The sequence below is a fragment of the Vitis vinifera genome, chromosome 14 (assembly GCF_030704535.1).
Source record: "Vitis vinifera cultivar Pinot Noir 40024 chromosome 14, ASM3070453v1".
NCBI lineage: Eukaryota > Viridiplantae > Streptophyta > Magnoliopsida > Vitales > Vitaceae > Vitis > Vitis vinifera.
In genome coordinates this window covers 2,798,486-2,824,650 of record NC_081818.1, presented here as the reverse complement: position 1 = coordinate 2,824,650, position 26,165 = coordinate 2,798,486, and the positions used below count along the sequence as shown (strand labels likewise).

At 37.2% G+C, this 26,165-nt stretch overlaps 3 protein-coding genes across 11 annotated transcripts in view; all 3 read left to right on the top strand.

Annotated features, from left to right (window-relative positions):
* Nucleotides 1–2,974, top strand: part of LOC100263126 (DNA polymerase zeta catalytic subunit) — a 37,024-nt gene extending 34,050 nt beyond the window's left edge. For all 5 annotated transcript variants that reach the window (XM_010661559.3, XM_010661558.3, XM_019225057.2 and 2 more), the window contains 3 exons: nt 589–892; nt 1,640–2,254; nt 2,533–2,974. In XM_010661559.3, coding sequence (XP_010659861.1) covers nt 589–892; nt 1,640–2,254; nt 2,533–2,706 — 1,093 coding nt within the window. In that variant the 3' untranslated portion in view covers nt 2,707–2,974. The remainder of the gene's footprint in view (nt 1–588; nt 893–1,639; nt 2,255–2,532) is intronic.
* Nucleotides 2,975–3,746: 772 nt separating this feature from the next.
* LOC104881408 (uncharacterized) lies at nt 3,747–11,173 on the top strand. The gene is made up of 5 exons (XM_010661562.3): nt 3,747–4,448; nt 5,407–5,524; nt 7,759–8,111; nt 8,757–8,855; nt 9,332–11,173. Exons 1-5 carry the CDS (start codon nt 3,850–3,852, stop codon nt 10,626–10,628), a joined length of 2,466 nt encoding a protein of 821 aa, XP_010659864.1. The 5' UTR covers nt 3,747–3,849; the 3' UTR covers nt 10,629–11,173.
* A 1,993-nt stretch (nt 11,174–13,166) lies between these two features.
* LOC100266555 (protein ALWAYS EARLY 2) overlaps nt 13,167–26,165 on the top strand; it is a 44,268-nt gene continuing 31,269 nt past the window's right edge. For all 5 annotated transcript variants that reach the window (XM_019225031.2, XM_059742843.1, XM_019225032.2 and 2 more), the window contains exons 1-2: nt 13,167–13,282; nt 15,640–15,764. In XM_019225031.2, coding sequence (XP_019080576.1) covers nt 15,660–15,764 — 105 coding nt within the window. In that variant the 5' untranslated portion in view covers nt 13,167–13,282; nt 15,640–15,659. The remainder of the gene's footprint in view (nt 13,283–15,639; nt 15,765–26,165) is intronic.

Sequence of the window (26,165 nt, the reverse complement as noted above, 5' to 3'; positions counted from 1 at the left end):
CTAGCTGGGGCCTTATTACTCTCCCTCCCTCCCTCCCTCCATCCCTCCCCCACTCACTCACTTTTTTTTTCTTTGGTGCTCAGAGTCAGTGTTTGATTTCAAGGGAGGGAGATGGGAGGTTGTTGTGGACACCATTGTGGTCTAAGATCTCATTTTACAACGCCATGTAGAACCTTTTCAGTTGGTATTGCACTTATCATGTTTAAATAGTTTTTTTTTTTAAATCTTTACATAACATTTAGAAGGTTTACAGTATATGGTATTGTATTTATTGGAGTCCTGCATACATTCTTAAGATGTATAATGATTGCACTTTACACATACAGTCATGCATGCATTTGAGGGGACGATTTCCTGTGTAGCTGTCTCTATTGACACATTTCCTTCTTGTTTCGATCATTTCATTGAAGCTGTTACTGATATTGAAAAATTTTAGATATCCTGTTAATATCTCCATCTTTCTGTACTCTCAGTATCTTAGTTGATATCCATGCTTAAGAGCTCCAGTGTCATTCCTTATGTCATCACTCCATTTTTTTTCCTATTGTTTTCTGATTTCCCTGGTTAAAATAGCCTCTTATTGTGCAGCATGTTTGTCCTCCTTAAAGGCCGCACTGTCAAAGAATCTTTCCAAATTGGACATGAGATTGCATCTGCAGTAACTGCAATGAACCCTAATCCAGTTACATTGAAAATGGAGAAAGTCTATCATCCTTGCTTCCTTCTTACCAAGAAACGTTACGTTGGTTACAGTTATGAGAGCCCTGATCAAATTGAACCCACCTTTGATGCTAAAGGTATTGAGACAGTACGTAGAGACACATGTGGCGCTGTTGCTAAGACAATGGAGCAATCCCTGAGACTTTTTTTTGAACATCAAGACATTTCCAAGGTAGAAGTTCATACACTCTTTAGCATGTACTTGTGAATAATTGTGATGTTAGTGTTTGACTAAGTCAGGTTGGTTCCCTCCATTTTCTCAACCAATATGTGATATTTCCAAGATAAAGAGACCCTAAGAGAATTATTGCAGAGAAGTGCTTTTAAGCTCTTTCAATATTTCCTTCTGTTCTAAGCCAAATTATACTGTATTTGTCATAGAAGATTCAGTTGTCTTAGGTATCATTTAAGAGCCAATTATATGTTGATATTTGTTTAGAAGATTCAGTCGTCTTAGGTATTATTTAAGAGCCAATTATATGTTAGTATGTGCTATCATTGCATTTTGCCCTACACTGATATACACTTGGCACAATATTTATGACTTTACCTATAGATGGGCAATCCAAGTGGGACCTTGTCAATTATTTGTACTGCCAGGGAACAGTTTATGTTTTTGTATTTCAAATGATGCCCAGAATTTGGTACAAGCAATTGTCAGCTGTGCTGCTCTGTTACCATGATACAGATCAAAGTAGACAGTTAGAGTAGATTACTGCAACTTTGTAGAATCCATCTCTGCATTGAGGAAAAATAACCGCAGCCATGAATTCTTCTTGAAGTAAATAGGGCCTTCTTGTTCTTCAATCCGGCATTCATGATGAGTGCTGCCACGTTTCACCCTCAGAGAAGGCTACAAGTCTCCCTACATGTGTTTTGAATTTCCTTTCAGGTGATATTTTCCATTTGTTGTGTACAGGTTAAAGTATACTTGCAGAGACAGTGGAGAAGGATTCTATCTGGTAGGGTGTCTCTTCAGGATTTTGTTTTTGCAAAGGAGGTTCGCTTAGGTACATACAGTTCAAGAGCTTCTTCACTCCCACCGGCGGCAATTGTGGCCATCAAAGCAATGAGAGCCGATCCCAGGGCTGAACCATGCTATGCGGAGAGAGTACCTTATGTTGTAATCCATGGGGAGCCTGGAGCTCGCCTGGTTGATTTGGTTGTGGATCCATTGGATCTTTTGGCAATTGATTCTCCCTACAGATTAAATGATCAATACTACATCAACAAGCAGATAATCCCAGCTTTGCAAAGGGTATTTGGACTTGTTGGAGCTGATTTGTACCAGTGGTTTTCAGAGATGCCTCGCCCAGTTAGGGAAGTTTATGCTAAACACAAGTCTCATGCTCCAAATCCATACCGGACCAGAATTGATTTTTACTATCTCTCAAAACACTGTATCCTATGTGGTGAGCTGTCCCCGGCATCAGCCCATATATGCGATAAATGTTCTAAAGATGGAACTGCTGTTGCTGCAGCTGTGATTGGAAGAACTGCAAAATTAGAGAGAGATATTCAACACCTTGCAGCTGTAAGTATCATGATCTTTTTCTATCATGCCAGATTCCTAGTGTTCATCATCATCTGTATTTTGTATCGATTATTTGGCCAATTCAATTTAATTAGTCCCTGCAGTAGATTGTTCTTGAAATAGCCCAAACCATTTCTTCTTGCCCCATATGACAATCTATGGTTTTCTATGGTTAGTTTTCTGTGTTCATCATTCATTGAATTTTCCAGCAAATCATACAAGAACTTCCCACTGCTTCTTAGTGAACAATTGGTTAAAGGGTGTTGTTTAATTTGCAGATATGCCGACATTGCGGAGGTGGAGATTGGATCGTGGAAAGCGGGGTGAAGTGCACATCACTTGCATGCTCAGTGTTCTATGAAAGACGGAAAGTTCAGAAAGACCTGCAGGGTCTCTCTTCTGTTGCTACAGAAGCAGGCTTTTACCCCAAGTGTATGGTTGAGTGGTTCTGATTAGTGATTACCATCTTCTCTTGCTTGAACCCCAGTGGGGAATTAAAATAAACACCAGATTCATGCTGGAGCTCAGATGAAGGTCATCCTCCTGATTTTAGGACTATACCAAGCAAAAGACATCATTCCTTTTTCCTATTTTTGTTCTATATTATTCTCAGAATATTAGAATCGATAGAATACATGTACAAATTTGTGATGGTGAACCAATAATATTTGATTGTTCTACCCAATGAAAGTATACAATGAAATCTAGTTCATTGGTGCACGGATAATTTCATTACCCTCACGAGCAAGAACACATCCCTCATTACGAGCTTGTACACATGCTTTAAGAGCCATTCGGTTAGCTACGGCATCTGGTGCATTTCCCCAAGGGCGTCTTAAAGTTCCTCCATCAAACTATAGTAAGGAATCATCTCCAAAGATTTCAGTCGGAGTAGGCATATGCCAAATGTGAATACCCCTAGAAGCTAGTGGTAGAACACCTAATAGAGAGGCCTAATCTTGAGTAAAATAAATACCGTGACTTTGATCTTTTTCAATAAAATCATCATGATGAATATGAGATCAAGATATAAATAAATGATTCTAGATAAAAAATAAAATAAAATCTATTTTATGGAAAGTGATTTTTACATATAACCTTCTGTTTAAAAAATAATTTATTTCAATTTTTTTAATTTATAAATAACAGTTATTACTAATAATTTTTAATTATTTTTATGCATAAACTTCTATATGAAAAAATAAATTTTCAATTTATTTTTTGTAAGTAATAATTATTACACAAAATATTATATAGAAAATAATTTCAAACATCTTAGATTTGTTCTAAAAAATAATTTGTTTGTAGAATAAATTCTTGAAAAACTTTCTATTTTATTTTATTTTAAATGTTTCCATATATTTTTCTATGGATTTGTCAAATAATTTGGATGTAAATAATAATTCCATTAAGAAAAAAATTTGGGTTTTTAATAATTAAAAGTTAAATAATATTTATAAATAGATAAATAAATACCCAAAACCCTACCTCTCCCAAGTTCAAGGTTTAAGCTTCCCACTGGTCATGGCCTCTCACCCTCAAGTCTCAAATCCTCACTATATGAGGGTTTAAGCTCTAAACCCTGTCAGTCGCAAATGGCACAAAATCTTAACACTCTCCTTCCTCTCCTCAGACGCCTCTCCTCCCAAAACCCTAATCCTAACCTCACATTCTCTCTCTTCCTCTCCCACCTCCTCTCCAGACCCTTCTCAACCATTCCCTCCGCCACCCCCGCCACCACCCCCTCTACCACTAAACCCTCATCCCTCTCCTCCCGCCTTAGTTTTGTCTTCGACCAAATTGACCAAATCGAGAAAGAACGCCAATCATTCGAACAAAAGGACCAAGTTCTCCAACGAATTCGAGCCTGGCGCGAATCCAAACCAAGCACCGACTCCACCGCCGACCCGGATGAGGAGCACAAACCGGAGCCGCAGAATGAGAGGAGAGAATTGGGTGGTGGGGTGGTGGAGCTGGCGCACCCGTGGAAGGAGTGGGTGGAGTTGATGGAGAGGTTGGTGCAGCAGAACTACTTTGATCACAGGAGGAAAGATGAGGATGGTTTGGTTGAGAGTTTGGGATTTGGCGATGTGAAGGAGGTTGTGGACGATTTCGGGTTTGATTTCACTAGGGATTGGAAGACTGTTCAGACCGCTTGCCTCAATTTTGGACGTGATCGTTTTGATATTTTGAGGTGATGTTCTTGTCTGGTTTCAGAGAAAAAATGGGGGAAAAGGGAAGGAAACTTGAGTTTTCTTATGTAATTAGGTCTTTTTAAGTAATGGGAGTGAAAATTATGAAAAAGAATATAAAGTCAAGATGCTTTAAAGAAATTTTAAACTCCTTTTTTTTTTTTTTTTTTTGGGTTTTTGAAAAAAAAAATGGAGGTTTTCCATCTGAAAAGAACCCCAAAGTGGCATTTGCAAAGTTTTCGGTATTTTGCTTTTGGAAATGAGAGCAGTTTCTGGAAACCCGTTTCATTCTGAATGGAGATTTCATTTTCTGAGGGAAAATAAGGAATCAGAGATTCAGGGAATTTTTCCATTTTTCTGTGTATTCTCACCAAACAGAGTACTCCTTGGAATTGAAAATGTTGTTTTGCCGTTTGAGTATTGAGGAAATGCGGTTCTGCCTTGTTGCTGAGAAATGCAGTGGAAAAAGGAAATCGAAATTTTTGATTTTTTTTTTTCAAAAAAGTTAAAAAAGAAATTAAAAATTGGATTGAGAATTCAGAGCTTAGAAGGGCCATATATTGTTTGTTTTAGTATATGGATGTAGTATAGATACCACTCTTCTATAAGTTTCTGACCATTTATATGAAAATTAACACAATTATATTGTTACTGTATTTGGTCAATGTTGCTACACCAGAAAACATGCACTAAAAATTAACACATGTTATCCCCCAATTTCCGGTTCTGGGATTTGTAGTTCTCCACCTTCTAAATGATAACCAACCTATTAAAATTCAGTCTATATTTGAAGGAAAAAAACTTCCTCCACTAATCTGTGGGTGGGTCAATCTTAGTTAGCTCATTACTGTTGCACTAACTGACCTTACGAACAGACCCTTTAGTGGATGTAGTTTATTATCCTGCTTGTTGAATGAATCCACTTTGCATTTCTTCTGCTGAGATGATGTTGGATATCAGGTCATTGTCAAGACAAGATATTCAAATTTTAGTTGGTTATGGATGCCCTAGCGAGGACAGGAAGCTGGTTTTCTCTGCAAAACTATTGAGAAAGCTTGTCCACCTTGATGAAGGAGATGTGAGTTTACTCTTTTCTCTTTTAGTGGTCATTGTTTTATAAACTTTATTTTATTTCGTTTTTTTGTTGATATTTATAAACTTTGAGAAAACCCTCTGATAAAACTGGTAGCATTTCTTTTTGTCATTTTTTTTTTGTTTCTTACATTTTATCATTTGCAATATAAGTGCAAATATGTTTCTAAATCAAGGTTTTGCATTTTAATAAAAGCCCTTCAGGCTTTAGAGACTTGCATTTGTTATTATGTGGTTTGGTCTACCTTCCAGATTGCTCGGACATAATCAAACTAATATCTGAACATTCATTATCCTTTTTTTAGCTGGTGAAGGGTGATGATGTTTGCAAGTCTTTTTTGTTTGTTTTTTTAAATCTATTTTAACATATTGTAATAGATAAAAGAAAAGAAGATGTGTTACATGGGGAAGGGTATCGACTTTGGGTTAGTTGAAAAGAAGAAGGTTGTCTCTAGTAAATAGATGTTGTATGTGTAAAAGGGAAGAGGAATCCATCGATCACATGTTTCTTGGGTGCACTATAGCAGGAATCCCATGGCAGTTGGTTTTTTCTTTGTTCAGGTTGTATTGGGTTATGCATTTTTCAATCAAACCGTTGTTACTAAGTTGGAACAGATCTTATATGGGAAGGAGGCGGAAGAGAGCTTGGTTGGGGCCCTTTGTTCCTTTTTTGGACCATTTGGTGAGAGAGAAAGTGAAGGTCTTTTAATAGTGTGGAAAGTTCAGAACAAATGCTTACATCCTCTTTTATGCATAATTTATTGGAAGGTGTTAGACTTCATTTAGAAGGGTTTTCTATGTATATAGCATATTTCATTGATTGGTTAAGTGACAAGTAGATGAGGGAAGGTGTTGTATTCTTCTTTCATCTCTTTTTTCTTGGTGCCATTTATATACTCCTTGTGTATAGTCTCCTTAGCTTCACTTATCAAAAAAAGAAAAGTTGTCCTTAGCTTCATCCTCCTTGTCTTTTTTTCTTCTTTTTTTTAATAAAAAACAAAAGATGTATCAATTAAGGATAAAAAGAACATGAGAAGGATGAGTTGTTCGCCCCACAATTGTGAGAATCAATCAGAATATGATTCTCCACTATACAAGGAGCCTATACAAAAAGGTTTAGACCACAAAACAAGCTCCTCTTATTTATAAGATTATTTTTCATGTGCTTAGGAAAAATAAAAGATATACAAAACTGGGAATAAAAAGTCTTTAGGAAAGAAAAGACACACGAATCTATGAAATAAAAGTATAAATTTTCCTACAGAATATCCTTGGGCAGCCCAACCCTAAGAATATGTCCCTCAAAAACTCAAGGGAGTGTGAGACCCACAATCATAGTGAAGGGAACTAGGGAAGAGACTTCACTTTTAGTCAGCGTAAGCAGGGCGCATTTTGCATTATCAAATGTTAACTAGGATACTACGCCGCCTTCCCAATGGGCATATTTTGGAATTCTTGGTTTGTGTTTAAAGCGAGTTTTTTTGCTTAGAAAGCTAGTTGGGAGGAGAAGGTGGCTGTGAACAAATAGATGTTCTCTCTATGAAGATGAAGAGGAATCAATTTTATCACATTCTTCTTCATTGTGTCAAATCAAAGATTTTATGACAATTGTTTTTCTCCTCATTGAGCATGGTTCCATTGTGGGAAGATAATGTAAGAAGGCATGGATAATTGCTTCTCTGTGCATTTTTTGAACAATTTGAAAGGAAAGAAATCAAAAAGCGTTCAAAAAATAGGAGCGGTCTGACCAAAAGCTAAAATGTTCATTCCTAAGTATCATTTAATAGGGGTTAGGTTGTACATAAAAAAAAGTTCAATGCCTTTGATTAGTTTTGTAGATTAGTTTGGATCTTGCTAAAGGGAAGAGTTGTTTTTTGTGTTCTCTATTTTTTGGCATTGCCATTTATTGCCTGGTATATAAGTCCTGTGTACTTTGGTGTACTACTATTTTGTGAATCTATAAATTTTATTGCCTAAAAAAATTGATGTCAGTGCCCAAAAGGATAAAGATCCTCTAATGGATGCTTCAAAATAAAATGAATTGTGACATGTGTTTTGGTGCATAAAACAATGTCCAACTTGGCCAAAAACACAAAGTGTCCTTGATTCATTGTATGGGATGGAACATGCATTTGCAATCATGTCACCCTTATTTTGAAGTAACTATATTACTGATTATAAACTTTTCTTCTAATAATGACCACACTATTCATATTTCAGGTATGTAGTTCCTGCAGTCTGAGGAGCTCCTGTGAGAAAGCTTATCTGCTAACCAATAAAGAGGATGAGGCACGGACTATTGATGTTATGCGAGTTCTACTGACTTTTGGGTTTGATCCAGTGAATGGATTAGTCACAAATAAGTCACTTATGAAACAAAAATCTGTCAAGAATGTAGTCCGTAAGTTGCTTCATGAGGTTGTGAAATTGAGTGCAGTTCCAATAGATCCAAATCTTCCCCCTCCAGTAATAAAAAGGGCCCCACCAAAAGTGAAGCAACCTCCTCCCCCACCAAAGAAACGTGTTGGACGTGATGACATTGAGATGAAAAAAGGGGACTGGCTATGTCCAAAGTATGTTCCCTCTTTGAAAATTTTATGAAATGCTTTTTTTATCTGTATAGATCCATACTAGAAGAGTGCTGGTTTCCATGGATGCATATAAATGTATAAGTGAAATTATCTTTTCATGGGCATAAAAGTAGAGAGAAAAAAAATGTGTTGAACACCTACTAGTGGAATTCCTCGATTGATTGCTTTCAATTGATGGGTAACTTGTTAAAGGAACTTACACCTGGATACTCAAATGCATCCTTGGAAATATCAGTACCATATGGCATGTTGTTTGTCAACCGAAGCTTGGATAAACTACTCAGAACAATGTGCTGGTTTAAGTACACTTAATTCATGTTATACTCGTGTTGTCTCTGATGTGCCCCTCTCCAGGTGCGTGCTTGAGTATAGCAATGGAAAGCAACCTGCTTTCTATCCAGTTATGGATAATTAACCCTGATATCTCTAGCTGTCAACAGGAACATAGATATCAAGATTAAATCACCTAAAAAATGGGTGATTTTGTCTTATTGCCTGGATTGATACTGTAGTTATAGTTTGTTTGAAAACATATTTTGAACCTCTCATAAGTCAATTATGCCTTTGGCAACTAATTTTGGAGGTGGAATGTTCTAAGTTTTTGAGGATGCTGAACTCTGTTCTCAGGTGCGACTTCATGAATTTTGCAAAGAATACAGTGTGCCTGCAATGTGATGCCAAGCGGCCAAAGAGGCAACTGCTTCCAGGAGAATGGGAATGCCCTGAGTAAGTTTCTAATGCACACATTTTCCTTTTGTCTTCTCATTTTACCTCTGAATCAACTCTAGCTCTTGTCTTGTAAGCAACCATGCCTATATAATCCAATTTTGCTTACTATCATGATGGTGATTTTGAAGTTTCTTATGGTACAATAACATAGTAGTGTCCATTATGCATGCAGTTTATATGTCGATGGTAAAAGTAGCAATCCTGTAAAGCTAGGTTTGTGTAGGTGCATGCCTGTATTTTACCCATTTTATTGTGGCCCCCAATGGTTATTGTTCAACCCAACACAGTAGATCTGATGGTTGCAGTCTAAGAAATTATATTTGGTCTTGAATATCACCTTGTTAGTTGTTGCAACTGTAGCATTAACAGTTTTACCCCTTGAATGGTTTTTAATATAATTCTCCATATTACTAAGTATAAGGTGTCTAGTTTGATTGGGAGTTTGACAAATTGTTCATCATATTCTTTGGCAGCTGCAATTTCTTGAATTATAGGAGAAATATGGCATGTTTTCATTGTGAACACAAGCGTCCACCTGATGAGTTTATGGAGAATCAAAGACAAGAAAGGGAAAGGGGTCCCAGAACAAGGTTGGAGAAGGTTGCCAGCAGGGCTGGAGTTCCTAATGCCTGGAATTTCAATTTTGATGATGATGAATCAGATGGGGCAGATGTTGCTGCTTTTGAGTATGCGGATTCTCCAAGAATGGGCCAGGATGCTCCTTTAGATGATCGGGCTCAAGGAGAGAATTTTAGAGGGCCAGACGATGATTTCAACAAAGGTAGCAGGCTTCCAGGGGGCCACAAAAGAGAATATCAGGATCCAGATGTTAGCAGACCAAGAATGGGATTTGATGACTTTGATGATGAGGATGATGATGTTGACAATTACGAGCTAGAGACATCCAGTAGCAATCCAGCACAGAAGACTTCTTCAATTGATTTCTCTGAGCTTGAAGAATACTCAGGGTCTGAAGATATAGAAGGCTTTGATGAGAATTTTCCTGGTCGTCACCAAACAAAATCCTCAAAATATAATAAATCCTCTAGGCCCATTCATCGAAAAGCAGCTTTATCTGGCATTGAGGATGATGAACTAGATCTTGATTCAGATGAAGAACTTTCAGTTAATCCCAAATGGAAATCTAGTCATGTTGCTGATTCTAGACAAAGGGGTAGAGGTGCAACTGGTCCATCCAGGGGATTGAGCTTTGGTTCGGATGAAGAACTTGGGCTTGGTTCTGGCACTGATGATGATCTGGGGGAAGATTTCGGATCGCAAAGTAAAAGGAATAAATTGGGTTCTGGTAGACGGGATCGTTGGAGAGGAGGTTCTGATACTGAAGATGGACACTTCTCTGAATCTAATGATGATGATCCACGTTCGTACAGATCCAGAGCCAACAAAGCAGCTCCTGGTAGAAGACAGAACAATTCTAGAGGCCGTGGGGATTTTGACTTTACTCACGATTCAAAATTCAGGTCCAACAGTGCGAGGGGTGGCAGAAGAAATTCTTTCAACGATGACTTTAATAGATCATCCCCAGGATCTCGTGGTGGTAAGAATAGAGGAGGGTTCCGAGGGAATGACTATGATGGCCCCAGAATGAGTAACAGAGCAGGCAATTTCCGGGATTTCAATGGACCCAGACGAGGACAAAGATTTGGAAGTGGGCGAGGAGGAAGGGACAAGGATTTCAATAATCGGTCAGACAAGAACTGGGATTTTGATCATGACAGACCCCGGAGACAACGCATAATTGAGAGATGAATCATCTGATGAGAAGACATGGCATGACTAGAATTCCAGTTCCCAGTGCCCAGTTCATCTCTGCAGCTGACAGCTTGTTTGAGGTTCCTGAAATGAGCGAGTCTGACGATTCATTCTCCTTAAGATTGGCCCCAGAACCCAGAAAGACAAAATACAGATGTTCCTCCTGGCCACAGCCATATTTATAATCTCCAAAATACCAACTACAACCCAACTGGTGGGTGGATAAGAAGATTGGATTTACAGCATTTAGGGTTTTCACACATTCTTTGCAGTCAGATTTTCCAGTGTGGAAGGTACTGATCTGTTGTTCTACTCAATTCTGCTCGGTTAATGCTACTAATTTACAGTTTGTTTAAATCTTTTTCTTGGGGGAAGATTGGCATGGCCTATTGAATTTTGTTGTAGCTTCTTGGATAATAATGCTAGGCCTAGTATTTATGATCCTGACCTGAATGAACAATTGAGCATTTTGCTCCAAATGCCTTGTAAAGTGTTCTTGTCCACATTGCATTGGAATGATATATAGGGATATTTTTCAAGTATATTTAAGATAAAATTTTATCAAAACATGTCCTTTTAATCAAAATATGCCTTGTAAGTTTTATCAAAATATTTATGATTCATTTCATCGCCTTCTAATCAAAATGTCGCGTTTTAATCAAATAACCCTAATATATTTAACATGGTTCTATCTATAGAATAATTTTCAAATTAAACCTATATCCTTAGTTGTTTTTATTTTATTTTATTTTATTTTATAACTTTAATTTACTAATTTTAATTTGCAAGATTGATTTCATTCAATGCTTTTGTATATCAGAGAAAAAAAAATCTTTGGTTTGTTTGACAACTGTTTTAAAAATAGTCTTTCAAAGTGATCTTTTAAAATAGTTGTTAATTGTTTTCGAAAACAAAATATCTAGTTGAGAATTTACTAATTTAGATATGAAAAATAGTTCAACATAAACCTTATCTACACTAATGTGAAACATTAAAAACACTTTCACATGTAAACACGTCTTTGTTATGTTCCATGGGATTACATGATCAAATAGATAAACATCATTGTCCCATGGGATTTCAGGATCAAATAGATAACCATTCATAGGGTCAAACAAACCCGGGTCGGGAGAATCGATACAATTTGTAACCATCGCTCCTAATCATATAGATATTGTTTGCAATTGGTCAAAAAGGGTTTATGACATTAAGAATTCATACTCATATGATGTTAGGAACTTTATCCTCTATTCTATATGAAATATCATATTAATTATTAAAACAAAATTTTAAAATAGAAGAAAATTATTAACTATAGTGTGACGCAATGACTTTAATTTTAGGTAAATATTTATGCATTTTTGGTAATATTTTTTATTATACCATTAGAAAATTGAATATTTTATTTTATTTTTATTTTCTTCACAATTAAAATAACTAAAATTTTCAGATCTTACAAAATTTCATTTATCAAATTTGATTTTTATTTTTTTATTTTCAAACTATTATATTATTTATTATTGAATTACATTATTTTAAAAATACTTCTAAATATGGTTTTCTATTCTAGAGTCTAAAAAAAATAGCAATATGATTTATCTATATTTTGAAAAATATAATATTTTTTCCTATGAACTATATATATATTTATTTAATGTAATAGTTATTAAAATTAATCTTATTTCAATAAAATTAATTTTTTTTTTTAAAAAAATTGCTTAATATTATTTAAGGGTGTAACTTAGATAAGTTGACTTAATGAAGCTTAAACTCAACTCATACTTTTGACCAAATTTAGACAATCATTTTTAATATTGGATGTCAAATTTTAGTTAAGCTTTTCAATTTAAATTCAATTTAATTTGAACTCAATCGAGACAAGGTCCGAATAACCAGGACTTAATATTTTTTATAATATTTTATAATAAATATTATCTTATATAATAAATAATATTTTTAAATTAAAAAAATTTAATTATAATTATATTATACACTTTTTTTTATCTTTTAGAAATATGTATAGATTTATTTTCCCTTTTGGATATTATCTTAAAATTTTATCATATTTATTATTTAAATTTTGGTATCAATAAAAAAAAATATTATATATGATTTTTGGATAATATAACTTGTTAAATCTGATCAATTTGAGTTAACCTAAATTTTAAAAAATAAGATCGGATTGATTTTCAATTGAATAATTAAGATTAGAGGTTAAGTTGAATTGAATTCAATTTTATCGGTATTTTTAGTTCAAATTAGATTCATTGTGAATCTAATTCAATAAAGTAAATGTAAGAACCATAATTTAATGCTTTTTAAGTAAAAATTGAAAAAATATTTAATTAAAAATATTATTTATTATTTTTCATGTTTTTGGAAATAATTAGTAATAAACTTAAAATTTTAAAATTTAAATTTAAATTTAAAAAATAAATTTTCATTTATAGAATGCAATTAATTTTATATAGTAATTAAAGAAAAATAAAAGAAAAAAATCAATTGACCCAATTGGCTTAGCCACCATACATTCAAGTTTCGCGGCAACACCATCTCTCTCTAGAACTCTTTAGTCTTTACTCTCTGTGGAAGCCCCGATCCCCTCCCTCTCTCTGAATGTCTCCAATCTCATCTCCGAAACCCTAAACTCGGTAGGATGACACTCTACAACCTTACTTCCATGCGTAAACTATGGTTCTACGTTCAACAATTTCAAAATTTTTCTTGAATTTCGCTACATTTTTTTCAAACAGTTTTTTGAAGTTTCTTGATCACCTTTTTTGTGAGGGATTGGTTTTGGAGGGAGGTTTCGAAGCAGTTTTTTGGACTGATTCATCTGGGTATAAATTTGAATTGGGTTGGTTGTGGCTTGATGCTGGAGGGCTTGAAGTGGATTGCAAATTGTGATAGCCGTGCATTGAACTGAACTTGGGTTTTTATTTTTTTGAGCGTGTCAAATTAATTTTGTAACTTCAAGTTGGTTTTGATCTTTTCCTAAGTCGAATGTAAATATAAATTGGGTATTTATCAATTTATTTTTTAAAACTGGTTGTGATTGTGAATGTGTGAATAGATTGGTTTGATGCCGGGGACTTGAATAGTAGTGGAGGATTTGATTTGATTTGAATTTTATTTATTTATTTATTTATTTATTTTTTCTGTAGTGCATTGAATTGAGATTTTCTTTTTCTCTTCTTTGCTTTTTTTTTTCTCTCCTTTTTTTTTTTCGGGTTTTGGGTGGAATTTTAAAATCCATTTCCAGTTCCCTTATGGTAAAATGAAAGCAAGCATTAGTGAAATGGAAGCTTATTATTGGAATCTGAGTAATTTATTAGAAAATGAAGTTTGATGGCTTAATTGCCCCAAATCCTTGAAATTCCCAAGTACAAGCAGGGTTATCAAATTCGAATTGGAATTCCAAATTGAGTTTTAATTGTGCACAGCTAAATGAAACCATATTTGTATTTTTTTTCAATTCAATCGGGTGCATAATGCTCTCTTTCTGCAATTTCTATTGATTTTCATGATGTTGTGTTTTTGCTATTTCTATTGATATGATTCCAGTCTTTTCCACCACCATCATCATCTGCATCATTTCAGTCTTGCAAAATAGCATAGGTTGGTTGCATCATTCTGCTCTCTCTGCGACCATTTCTTTGCCTTTATCCCTCTTTGTTTTCAGAGGCCATTTGAAATTTATAGATTGGATTTCCTTAGTCTGGTGCCTTGGGCCTTATTCGCTATAAGGTTGAACATCTAGTTTTCTAGACAAGAGAAGGTACTCCAAGAATCTCTCAGGATCATTTTAGATGGTTATCTGGTGTTACTAAAGAGGTTGGGTTGTACACCTTGGGGATTGTTTCATTTGATAGAATAGGTGACTGACCATTTTTATAGACTGCCTAGTAGATACTGGTAGATGAATTAACTACCAACATGCAGTATTTTATCAGACTCTTAATGTCATCCATGTGATTACAGACCGGAGAGCAGGACCCTTATGAATCTTTTGGACGATTTGGAAGGCAAGGAGCAAAATTGCCTTTGATGGTGATGAGCTTTTGCTCCAAAGGCTAAAAAACTCTTTTATTTTTTTATTTTTTTGTGGTTGGAGACTAAGCTGTTTATAAATGATGGTCCTTAGACTCTAGTTAGTTACTTCGATTGGTTGGGCTCTTGTCGAGGGTGGTGTTGTTGGAGCCCTTCCTGTTTTGTAGCTCCTTTTCTTGGTTGAGCCTCTTGGCGGTCGGTGTATATGTCTTGTATACCTGCATCACTCTTTTGGCGGCTCTTTTAATATTCATACTTCTATACTTCATTATCTATCAAAAAAAAAAAAAAAAATCAGCAATGTCGTAGAATGTCCGATGTTAAGGTAATTTTTTCCCCATCCTTTATTTATTTATTTATTTATTTTTGAGTAGATCTTATACTCTTACCTCATATCTGTTCTTTTTCTTTTTGAACAAAAATAAAAGATGGACAATGTTTATCTTATGAATGTATTAATCTTGGTTGTACATCATATCGCTTTATAAAGATTAACTACTTCTACAACTGTCCTTTCAACCTGATCTTGGTGCATTAGTTGCCATACATAACAACATGGTAGCATGTAAATCATCAGCAATCTCTCTCCTTGTGAATAATTAATCTTAAGTGGCCAAATAGTTTTTCTCTTTTTTGGTATTGCATATTTATTATGTCTATGTCATATGTCAATTTTCATTAATAATATCATATGCTGACTTATTGTAGCTAACTTATCATTTCTGACCTTGCATTCTCCAACATCTTTTTTGAGAGTTCTCAGATCTTTTTCTAAATATGCTTTTATAAGATCGTTGGGCTTGTGCCTCCCTTTCTATAAATTGATGAGCTTTTATATTTGTTGCCCCTTCTGTGAGATTATGTTTTTTCTTCTTATTATCCATTACCATATTTTTATCAATCAGATTGTGCTTAAGAAATTTGATTTGCTACCTTTTATCTTATTGATGCCTCTCAGATTGATAAAGAAAGAAATTCATGGCTCCAACAAAAAAATATAGAGGTGTGAATAAGCGGTTTTTAAACTCCCATGAAGTTTCTCTTGATAGAGACATTGAGAATTCAACCAAATCTAGGCAACGGGTGAGTTTTGGCTTCATTCACTATGTACCATCTGCTGATGCTATGAGAAGCAGTTACCTGGTTTTATCAATCTTTCAAGAAAAGTTACGTATATAGTTGCTAAATGAAAGCTTCTTGTATCCATGTGCTTATTCAAGAACTTTTCTATTATGATTAGCCATTCATACTCTAGTATGCTGTTCTGGTTTGATTATAGAATATGATGGGCGGTCCCTACAGCGAGACTTGTTTTCATCTTGACCTAGCTGCAGGGACCTACACCTGTAATTGTAATTAATTATTGACATTTCTATGTATTACCTGTCGCTGACATATGCTTTTGTCTTGGATCATATTGTATTAGTCAGGAATGGGGAGTAGAAATTATGTGGTTTTTAAGTGATTATAGACTGGGTTGGGTTGTGCTTTGTCTTGGATTCCTGTTCAGCAAACCAAGTCACAGATTAGTTAGCCAAGCAAGGAGCAAAGCATGTGGCCTCCTTTGTTTGAGATTTCCTTCTCCCCTGAGTGTCCAATGTTTTTTGCTCCTGTTTATATGTGGGATTTTATGAGGAGGGGCTAGTTTTTGTGGTTTTCATGGTTACTTTCTACCATCTTCTGTACATCTTTGAAGGATTGCTCATCCTTCTTGTATTTATCATTTGTTTGATGAATGAAAATGTTTGTTTCTGATAAACAAAAAAAAAAAAATTGATATTGGACTGGAGTTTAGGGAGAAAGATTACTGTAAATTATCTACTCCAGGGAAATGTTGGTTTTTCAGTGTCAAACTGATGGGTTAAGGTAGGGTCAGGAGTTAGTTATAACAGCAAGGTTTTAGGGTAAAATTAAGGTTAAGTCTGGGTTGAGTAAATACAGCAATGCAGAAAATAAAATAGAAGAAGAGTAGGCCTTGGAATTTTCACTTTGGCCTTCTAGGATTAGATTCTGGAGTCAAGTCAATACAAAATCAAAAAGTGCTGAAAATTCTTGTTCTTTGAGTTGGTAAATTGACTGTAATTTATTTATGGTCACCATCTATGTTGCTTGGACTTGGGTGCAGTTAGATGTTTAGGAGTTTGGTTCTTTTAACTTCAAATTTTAGGATATGGGGAACCGGCTAAAATGGATCCAAAATTTAGATATCGGTGTGGTGACATGAAATAATAAAAGGAAAAAATAAAATAAAATCAATTAAAAGTAAAGATATCTTTGATAAGGAGTTCCTATCTTTTTTCTTTTATCTTTATCTTTTCTTTCTTATCCTTAATTGTTATTTATTTATTTATTTTGTTTCAATATGCTAATATATTAAGAAAGTCGGAAAAAAAAAACAATCAAAATCAAACAACCATATTCAAAGTAAAGTGGGAGCGTCCGACAAAGATCCCACACCACACCCATGTTGTGTTATGTCAATACGCATATGTTGGATGAAGTTGGAGAGTCCGAGTATCATAGACCACTATAAAAGGGGAAATTCTTTCTCAAATCTTAAAGGAACTTACAACTTGGTTGTGAAGGGTAATGGCACCCATGTTGTGTTATGTCAATATGCATATGTTGGATGAAGTTGGAGAGTTCGAGTATCATAGACCAATATAAAAGGGGGAATTCTTTCTCAAATCTTAAAGGAACTTACAACTTGGTTGTGAAGGATAATGGAAAAATCTATTAGGTATAGATCAGGTGGTTTTGTAGATTAACTATGTGAAAGAAGACTTTATGTGAGGAAGACCCACAAGTTGGTGAAATTTTATGAAATTATCAAACCTCTCATGCTTCTAGTGACATGTCTTCTTGCTTGTTTTTCATGGGAAAACCAAACATTCTAATCACCCCTTTGTTCCAACAAAGAGGGCATAAGATACAAAAATAGAGTTTATTGGAGGAGGGTCCATAAGGTTGCAAGACTAAATGAAATTGTTAGACCTTCTTTTTCGCCTAGTGATTCATCATGCATCTATTTCCTTGACTCTCATGGGAAGCCAAACAACATGAAATCATCCCTAGGTACCAATAAGAGGAGCAAGGATCTAGAAGGATGTTAAGTCACCCAAAATCCATTCCTTAACAGGTATTTTAAGATTGAATACATTGGTAAGCCGTTTGTTCTCACTGTAGCCAAAGCTTTAAAATCAATTATTCAAATAAATGATCCACTATCTTTAAATTGGAAATGATTCGATCTTCCTAAACCCTCATCTTTAAAATTAAGAATGGTTCAATCTTCCCAAAACATGATTATCTTCTTTGAAGGTCCTATTGAAGAAAGGAAACATCCATTCTTAGCCTTCAATTTTGTAATTCTTTTATATAAAGAATTGAGCTAAGTCTTGAGTCATGTCTACGTTTGGGGTGATGAAATCTTTGGCAACTCTTTTTTATTTTTATTTTTATTTTTTTAATCCACTATAAGTCCTTGATGAAATATTTGGCCACTTTTTTATTTTTTTATTTTTTTAATCCATCATAAGCCCTTGATATCAACTATGAATCTTCATGGGGAATTTGATCCATTCTTTTCCCACTTTGCACCTTTTTTTTTTCTTTTGTGATGGGAAACAAACAATTTATTGAAGTAAATTCTTAAGTAAAAATTAAGGACGTAAGATTTTTCCAAGAATAAAGGATGATAAAAAAAAGGAAGGAGAAATATCTAACATGAGCAACAAGATAGCTATGTAAATCAAACATGATAGAATCAAACATGATAGAAGACCATGTAAAGAATATAGAAACGATATGCCTCTCAAGGGTGTAAATAATCCCCTACAAAATAAATCATCCTCTTGGATTCATGTTTTGCTAATTGATTAGCTAAACATGGGGACCAAGAAAGACATAGCCCCAAGTTGCTAGTTATCTATTGATTCCCTACTTCTACACAGAATACACTATTTTGAGTTGTGGGCCTTATGAGGTCTCCTCTTCTAGAGCAAATAATTTGTATTAACCTTCTTATGTGCCAAGGACTGTGCAAAGACCTTGACTTTCAGAGGGTTTATAGATTTTCAAATGAAATTTATAGGAATAAAGGATCTTGAGTTGGCATAAAGTAAAAGGGCTTAAAAAATGAATTGAATGAAAATAGGTTAGAGGAAAGTGGTGTTTGTTTTTTAGTTGAGTAAAAAAGCAAAAATATTTGACCTTTTCTATTCAGCTAAAAGTAACCTGTTGATATCAACCAATACAAATAAACTGAACTTATTGATAACAAGTTTACTTTGGTTATATTGGTTGATATCAACAAGTTACTTTTAGCTAAATAGAAAAAGCCAAATATTTTGACCTTTTCTATTGAGCCAAAAAACAAACACCACTGAAGTCAAGGATTAAGTTTCACATCGGCAATACTTTAGTTATGGTTAGGGCCCAGGCGGAGGAGGGTCGTCCTGCTGTGGTAAGTGGCCAAAGCCCAATGAGGGGCCCAGACGCTGCTATTTCTCCTTTCTGGGTGAAGGATGGTCTGCGGAGGCTTTCTGAGGAGGAGACTCAGTCGGAGGGGACCTTTAAGACTGACTATGCCTTGCTGGAGGAAGCTGCAAGGTATGATAACACCCTTTCCTCTTTTGGAATGGTGGTTTTTGATCCTCCTTCCTCCCCCTCTTCTATTTTTGGTCGGACTCCTTTGGGGGAGTTTTTCGACCCTTCTGGGGCTCTCTTGGACATAACCCAAGGGGTTACTCATAAACCGTGCAACGGTTCTGGATCTACAGAGCAGGAAGAAGGGAAGTGTTGGGAAATGATAGAGGTCAATAATGACAGCATGGAAGAGAGTAGAGAGGCTTTGTGCCTTGCCCGGTCTATGCCACAAGAAGAAAGAGGATGGGTGGAAGCAAGCTGTGAAGAAAGTGATTTGGCTAGGTTCAGTAAGTTTTTGGGATTCTCGACAGAGGGACTAGAGAAAGATATCTTGGAGTTCCTGGTCAAAATTAGGAAGATGAGGAAAAGAGTTCACAGCAAAGTTCTGTTGGAGAAATTGAGATTTGAAAGAGAATTGAAAAGGCTTGAATGTTCAGTCAATTATGAGGGGGGGAAGAAGAAGAATTGTACTGTGCAAGAAAGAGGGTGCCAGATTATGGAAGTCCAATGAAGATAAGGCTTTTGAGTTGGAATGTGCGTGGAGCCAATGATAGCTCTAAAAGGAAAGTGATTAAGGCCATGATCAGAAGTTAGAAGGTTGATTTGTTTTGTGTCCAGGAAACGAAAATTCGGTCAATGACAGAAGGTCTGGTGAGGAGTTTGGGTTCTAGGAGGTTCCTTGATTGGGGTGCCATGGGTGCTCAGGGAGTTGTGGGAGGGATTTTGATATGCTGGGATAAAAGAACCCTGGAGGTCCTTGAGATGGAGATGGGGCAATTCTCAATCTCTTGCAGACTTAGGAATGTAGAAGATGGGAAGGCCTGGATCTTCACAGGAGTGTATGGGCCGTTTTCCAAAGAAGATAGGGAGATTCTTTGGGGAGAGCTAAGGGTTATAAGGGGCATCTGGGATGACCCTTGGTGCTTAGGGGGCGATTTCAATGTTACCCTATCCCAATGGGAAAGGAGTAATCAGGGGAGGCTGACTGGAGCCATGAGAAGATTTGCTCAGGTGGTTGACGAATTAGAGCTCCTGGATCTTCCTATGCAAGGGGAGAGGGGGGGGTGGCTTCTTGGAGTGGGGGCAGGAACAATCAATCTTGGGCTAGACTGGACCGTTTTCTAGTGACCCAAGAATGGCTTGATTGTTTGAGTGGGGTTGTTCAGAGTAGGCTTCCCAGACCCACTTCTGATCATTTTCCCATCTTGTTGAAAGGTGGAGGGATCAGAAGGGGCCCGTCCCCGTTTAGGTTCGAAAATATGTGGCTCAAAGTTAATGGGTTTAAGGAGCTTCTTCGGGGTTGGTGGCAGGAGGCAGGGGGGAGAGGGAGGGCCAGCTTTAGATTGGCTACAAAGATGAAGGTCTTGAAGGATAAAATCAAAGGATGGAACAGGGACGTGTTTGGAAAGTTGGAAGTCAATAAAAACTTAGCACTTCAACAAGTAGAATTTTGGGATGGGGTGGAGAGTGAAAGGAGCCTGACTGAAGGAGAGACGGAGTTGAAAAGAGAAGCTAAGGAAGTCTTTAAAAAATGGGTGCTTTTGGAAGAAACGCATTGGAGACAATTGTCTAGGGAGCTGTGGCTTAAGAAAGGGGATAAGAACACTGGGTTCTTTCACCGGATGGCTAATGCCCATAGAAGAAATAATTCTATGGAAAAGATTAAGATCAATGGGAGGTGGCTGGAGGAGGAGCAGGAGGTGAGAGAGGAGGTTGTGAATGCTTTTCAGCAGTTGTTGTCAGAGAAGCCAGCTTGGAAAGCTGATATTGAGGGGCTGAATCTTCAAAGATTAAACCATATTGAAGCTGAAGGCTTGGAACAGCCTTTCACTGAGGAAGAAATTCATGCGGCTCTGATGGGAATGAATGGAGATAAGGCTCCAGGCCCGGATGGATTCACAGTGGCCTTTTGGCAATCTTGTTGGGACTTCGTGAAGGAGGAGATTGTGGATATGTTCAAGGAGTTTTTTGATGAGAAGTCCTTTGCTAAGAGTCTCAATTCTACCTTCCTAGTCCTCATCCCCAAGAAAGGGGGGGCTGATGACCTTGGGGATTTCAGGCCCATTAGTTTGCTAGGGGGATTGTATAAGCTCTTGGCCAAAGTGTTGGCCAATAGGCTTAAGAAGGTTTTAGACAAGGTGGTCTCTGCGGACCAAAATGCTTTTGTGAAGGGAAGACAGATTTTGGATGCCTCGCTCATAGCCAATGAGGTGATTGACTTTTGGCATAAACGTAAAGAGAAAGGGCTGATTTGTAAATTGGATATTGAAAAAGCCTATGATAGCATTAATTGGAAATTCCTCATGAAGGTCATGCACAAGATGGGTTTTGGGGCTCGTTGGATGGAGTGGATATGGTGGTGTATTTCAATTGCAAGTTTTTCTATTCTGGTTAATGGGGTGCCAGCAGGTTATTTTTCCAATTCCAGGGGGTTACGCCAAGGAGATCCACTCTCTCCCTACCTTTTTGTGTTGGGTATGGAAGTGCTAAGTGCGCTTTTAAGAAGGGCTGTTGATGGGGGATTCATTTCCGGCTGTAGTCTTCGAGGGAGGGGGGGAATGGAGATGAATGTGTCCCATTTACTATTTGCTGATGACACTATTATCTTCTGTGAAGCAAGGCAAGATCACCTTACCTATCTAAGCTGGATTTTGGTGTGGTTTGAGGCAGCCTCTGGTCTTAAAATAAACCTAGCTAAGAGTGAAGTAATTCCGGTTGGGGAGGTTGAAGACATTGACGAATTGGCTGTGGAGATAGGGTGTAGAGTGGGGGCTCTTCCTACTGTTTATTTGGGGCTGCCCCTGGGAGCCAATCACAAGACCACGACTATGTGGGACGGGGTGGAAGTAAGAATGAGAAGAAGGCTAGCCCTTTAGAAAAGACAATATTTGTCAAAGGGCGGGAGAATTACCCTCATTAAGAGCACTTTCGCTAGTATACCTATTTACGAATTGTCTCTTTTTCGTATGCCCAAGCTAGTTGCAAAAAGGCTCAAAAAATTACAAAGGGATTTTCTTTGGGGAGGGGGAAGTCTGGAAAGAAAAATTCATTTAATCAATTGGGAGGTGGTGTGCACCCAAAAAGAGAGAGGGGGTCTAGGCATTCGGAAGATTGATCTTCTGAATAAGGCCTTGTTGGGCAAATGGATTTGGAGATTTGCCTTTGAAAAAGAAATCCTTTGGAAGAAGATGATCGGGGTGAAGTATGGCTATGAGGGTTTTGGTTGGAGAACTAATGAGGCTTGCGGAACGTTTGGGGTGGGGGTTTGGAAGGATATCTTGAAGGAGTCGTATTGGTGTTAGGATAATATAGAGTTCAAAGTGGGAGAGGGGACCAAGGTTAATTTCTGGACTGATTAGTGGTGCGGCAATGAGGCGCTGTCCCAAACTTTCCCCCAGTTGTTTGCCTTGGCGGCCTAAAGGAACGCCTCGATAAATGAGATGTGGGATTCTAGCCTTGGCCAAGGAGGTTGGAATATAAGACTCTCTAGAAACTCTAACGATTGGGAGCTGGACGCTTTAGGAGAACTGTTTCATATGCTGAGGGATTTGAGGATTTCTCCTGAAGAGGATTCAGTGATATGGAAAGGAGGGGGACACGGTCTTTTTCGGATTAGAGATGCTTACAAGCTGCTGACATGCCCTAATGCCATCACCTTCCCGAAAAAGAGTATTTGGGTGGACAAGGTCCCAACCAAAGTTGTTTTTTTTGCTTGGGAGGCTACTTGGGAGAAGGTCCTAACTTTGGATAGGCTTCAAAGACGGGGTTGGCATATTCCAAATCGGTGTTTTTTGTGTGGTTGTGAAGAGGAAAATGTAAATCATATTCTTTTACACTGTATAGTTGTAAGGGTTCTCTGGGAGATTGTCCTTGCCTTGTTTGGGGTTAATTGGGTGTTCCCAGAGACAGTCAAAGAAATGTTACTTAGTTGGAGGAACCCTTTTGTGGGGAAGAAGAGGAAAAAGATTTGGACTTCCATTCCATTGTGTATTTTTTGGACGGTTTGGAAGGAGAGAAGTTGATTAGCTTTCAGGGGGGGCTCTTTAGCTATACAGAAGTTGAAAAATTCTTTTGTTTGTAACTTGTGGAGTTGGGCTAGGGTGTATATGGGAGAGGAGTCCTCTTCACTTTTAGGTTTTTTGGAATGGCTTGCCGTTCCTTAAGGGTTGGTGAGTGTTTTGTTCTTGTGTTTTTGCTTAGGCTGCTATGTATACTTCATGTATGCTTTGTGGCTTTTTGCCCCTTAATATATTTGCGCTCACTTATCTAAAAGAAAAAAAGTTTCACATCGGCAATATGGATGACAAATATGAATTGGCTAAAGCCAACAAAGGGAAAAAATTGTCTTATGAAGTCGACCTAGTGTAATGTAGTCTTGATGCTAGTCTCTCCTTGGTGCTTTATTATCTCTTTCAATCCATTTTGCTATGGGGTGCAACATGATAAATATTAAAAACATTTCAGTAACTACACATAGATATATATATATACATCCTCCCTAAATTTACAAAAATTGATCAACAAATGGAACATTAAACCTTCTCCTAAAAAACCAAAAAGACCTATACATCCATATAGAACTTATGAGAACATGCAACATAAAACCTCTCATCCCTCCATGAAGATTAACACAACTCCTTTGAATAAAATCGAAACAAATCTCCTCTCTTCTCAAAACTAACCTTTATGGCTTACACATAGAATGCCAATCAAGCTGAACCACATTGAGACAAATGCCCTTAAATATCATGGAACAAGAGGCCCAGAAGGATGAATAGAGATGAATTAGATCTCATAGTGTTTCTGAAGTCCTCCTCTTGTCTTTGAAAATCCTAGCATTTGTTTCCCTCCACACAATCCATATCATCGAGAGACAAGTGATTTGCCACAAGACTTTACCTCTGATAAAGTTCCCCAAACTTCTATTTGAGATGGACATCATGTCATCGATGCTCCTAAGAGGTACCCAATCTAAGCTGGTTAATTTGAATAGCTTGGACCAAAGGCTAAAATTCAACATGCAATGTAAAAAAAAAAAAAAAAAAAGCTTAACTGTTTGTCCACTCATGCACAAAATGCACCATCAAATAAGATCAACCATTTCATTGCATTAAAATAGCAAATACAAGGAAGTAAAGAAGTCTTTCCCATAAGTACACAATCCTCTAAGCTAAGTGTAATAAAATTGGAAAATAGATGCACACAAGTAAAAAATGGTAGCACTGGTGAAAATAGTTAGAACAACTCTCAATCCAAATTATAGAGGTAAAAATGTCCTACCAAAGAAACCAAATATTTTGCTTCATGCTTTGCTAACCATCTGCTTTATGATTACTTAACCTAAGGAACCTAACAAAATTGATCCACAATTTAATGCAACCAACCACTAAAATTCCACGATCCTCTATCTTTCTTGGATAGTTTTTGATATTATTCATAAGTTAGTTGAATCACTTGTAGAAGGAAGATGGCTTGATTGGATAGATACTTAAAAAGGTTGTAGAAAATTGAAATTCCATTGGGCTTTACCTCTTTGAACTTCTTGTTGCATTTGATGATAACAGCTAAGTGTCACGGACTTAGTCTTTTCCTAAGCTCATGCGGCACTTAGACAAGTCAAGACACTTGATCTTGCTAAGTCAACCTTACTCCCAATGCTTAACTTGTTAGGCTAAGATGCTCATGACTCGGAGGCTTTATAAGGCATAGTAGGCAACTCTTAAAGGATGAAAGCTTTTATTGCTCAAAGGAAGCTTTACAAGTGCTTTGAGAACTCACTTGCTTGGTTAGGAAGTGATTTTGGGTGGTGCCTTGGCCAAATGAGGGTCTCACCTATTTATAGGCACCAATGAAACTCTCTGGAACCTTGGAGGGTTCCTTACAACTCAAGAATAATCTAGAACACCCTACATAATTCTATGTACAAACCTATGTACAAGAATATACAAGAGATTCCTAGAATTCTCTAGAAAGCCTTGGACTCCTCTCATGCCTTCCATCATAGTGTAGAGATGTGTGGACATCTCTAGGCTTCTTTAGAACCTTCCACACTCTTCCCATCAACGACTTAGTGTAGATGGCTCCAGGAGTCTCCAGAAGCTTCCTAGGCTCTATATGAACCCATGGGGAGGCTCATTTGAAGCATCCTGTGACACTTTCCCCCACTTATGCCGTCGACGTCCCCGTCGTTGCCTCTTCTTGAAACCTTTCGATGTGTTTCCAGAACCTTCTCAAGGCATCCGCATGTTCCCAGCTTAGCCGCCTCTTAGGTAGTCATTTCCATCGGACTAGATACTCTATCATAGGAGGGACCCCTTGTCTCCTGGTGACCCGTTCAACCAGGATATTCTTCACCTCCTTCTCCTGTGAGGCCTCGGATGGATGCAAACCCTTGCACTTTCGGTTCTTGGAGTGTTGCTTCCTCTTACCCATTGAGTTCACCTTTCCCTTGGTGACCTTGTCCATGTGTGTGTGGGCTACCTCAGCTCGCTCCCCTTTTGCCTCCTTTACTTGCACCCTTGATGGTAAGGAGGTCTTAGGCGTACTAGGCTTTGGGTTGACTTGGAGGGCACCTAGCAGCTGCATCGAGCTCATATGTGCTTCATGTTCCTGCTCCTTCTCTTCGATCATGGCACTGAGCGCCTTTCTCTTTGGGACAATCCCGTGCCCAATGTGGACCGTTACACAGGAAGCATTTGATTTTAGGCGTAAACTCCTTCCTTTCTGCCTTACCCCTTCCTTCCCGAACGTTAGGCGTCTTGCCTGATCCCTTTCTAGGAGCATTGTGGTTCCTTGAAACATTGTCTCCCCCGCCCATGGTGTGGCTATCCTCCAAAG

Coding starts and splice junctions, on each gene's coding strand:
- LOC104881408 (XM_010661562.3), top strand. CDS start 3,850: ATGGCACAAAATCTTAACACTCTCCTTCCTCTCCTCAGACGCCTCTCC. Junction 5,525..7,758: donor TCCACCTTGATGAAGGAGAT/GTGAGTTTACTC, acceptor TTCATATTTCAG/GTATGTAGTTCCTGCAGTCT. Junction 8,856..9,331: donor GGAGAATGGGAATGCCCTGA/GTAAGTTTCTAA, acceptor ATTCTTTGGCAG/CTGCAATTTCTTGAATTATA.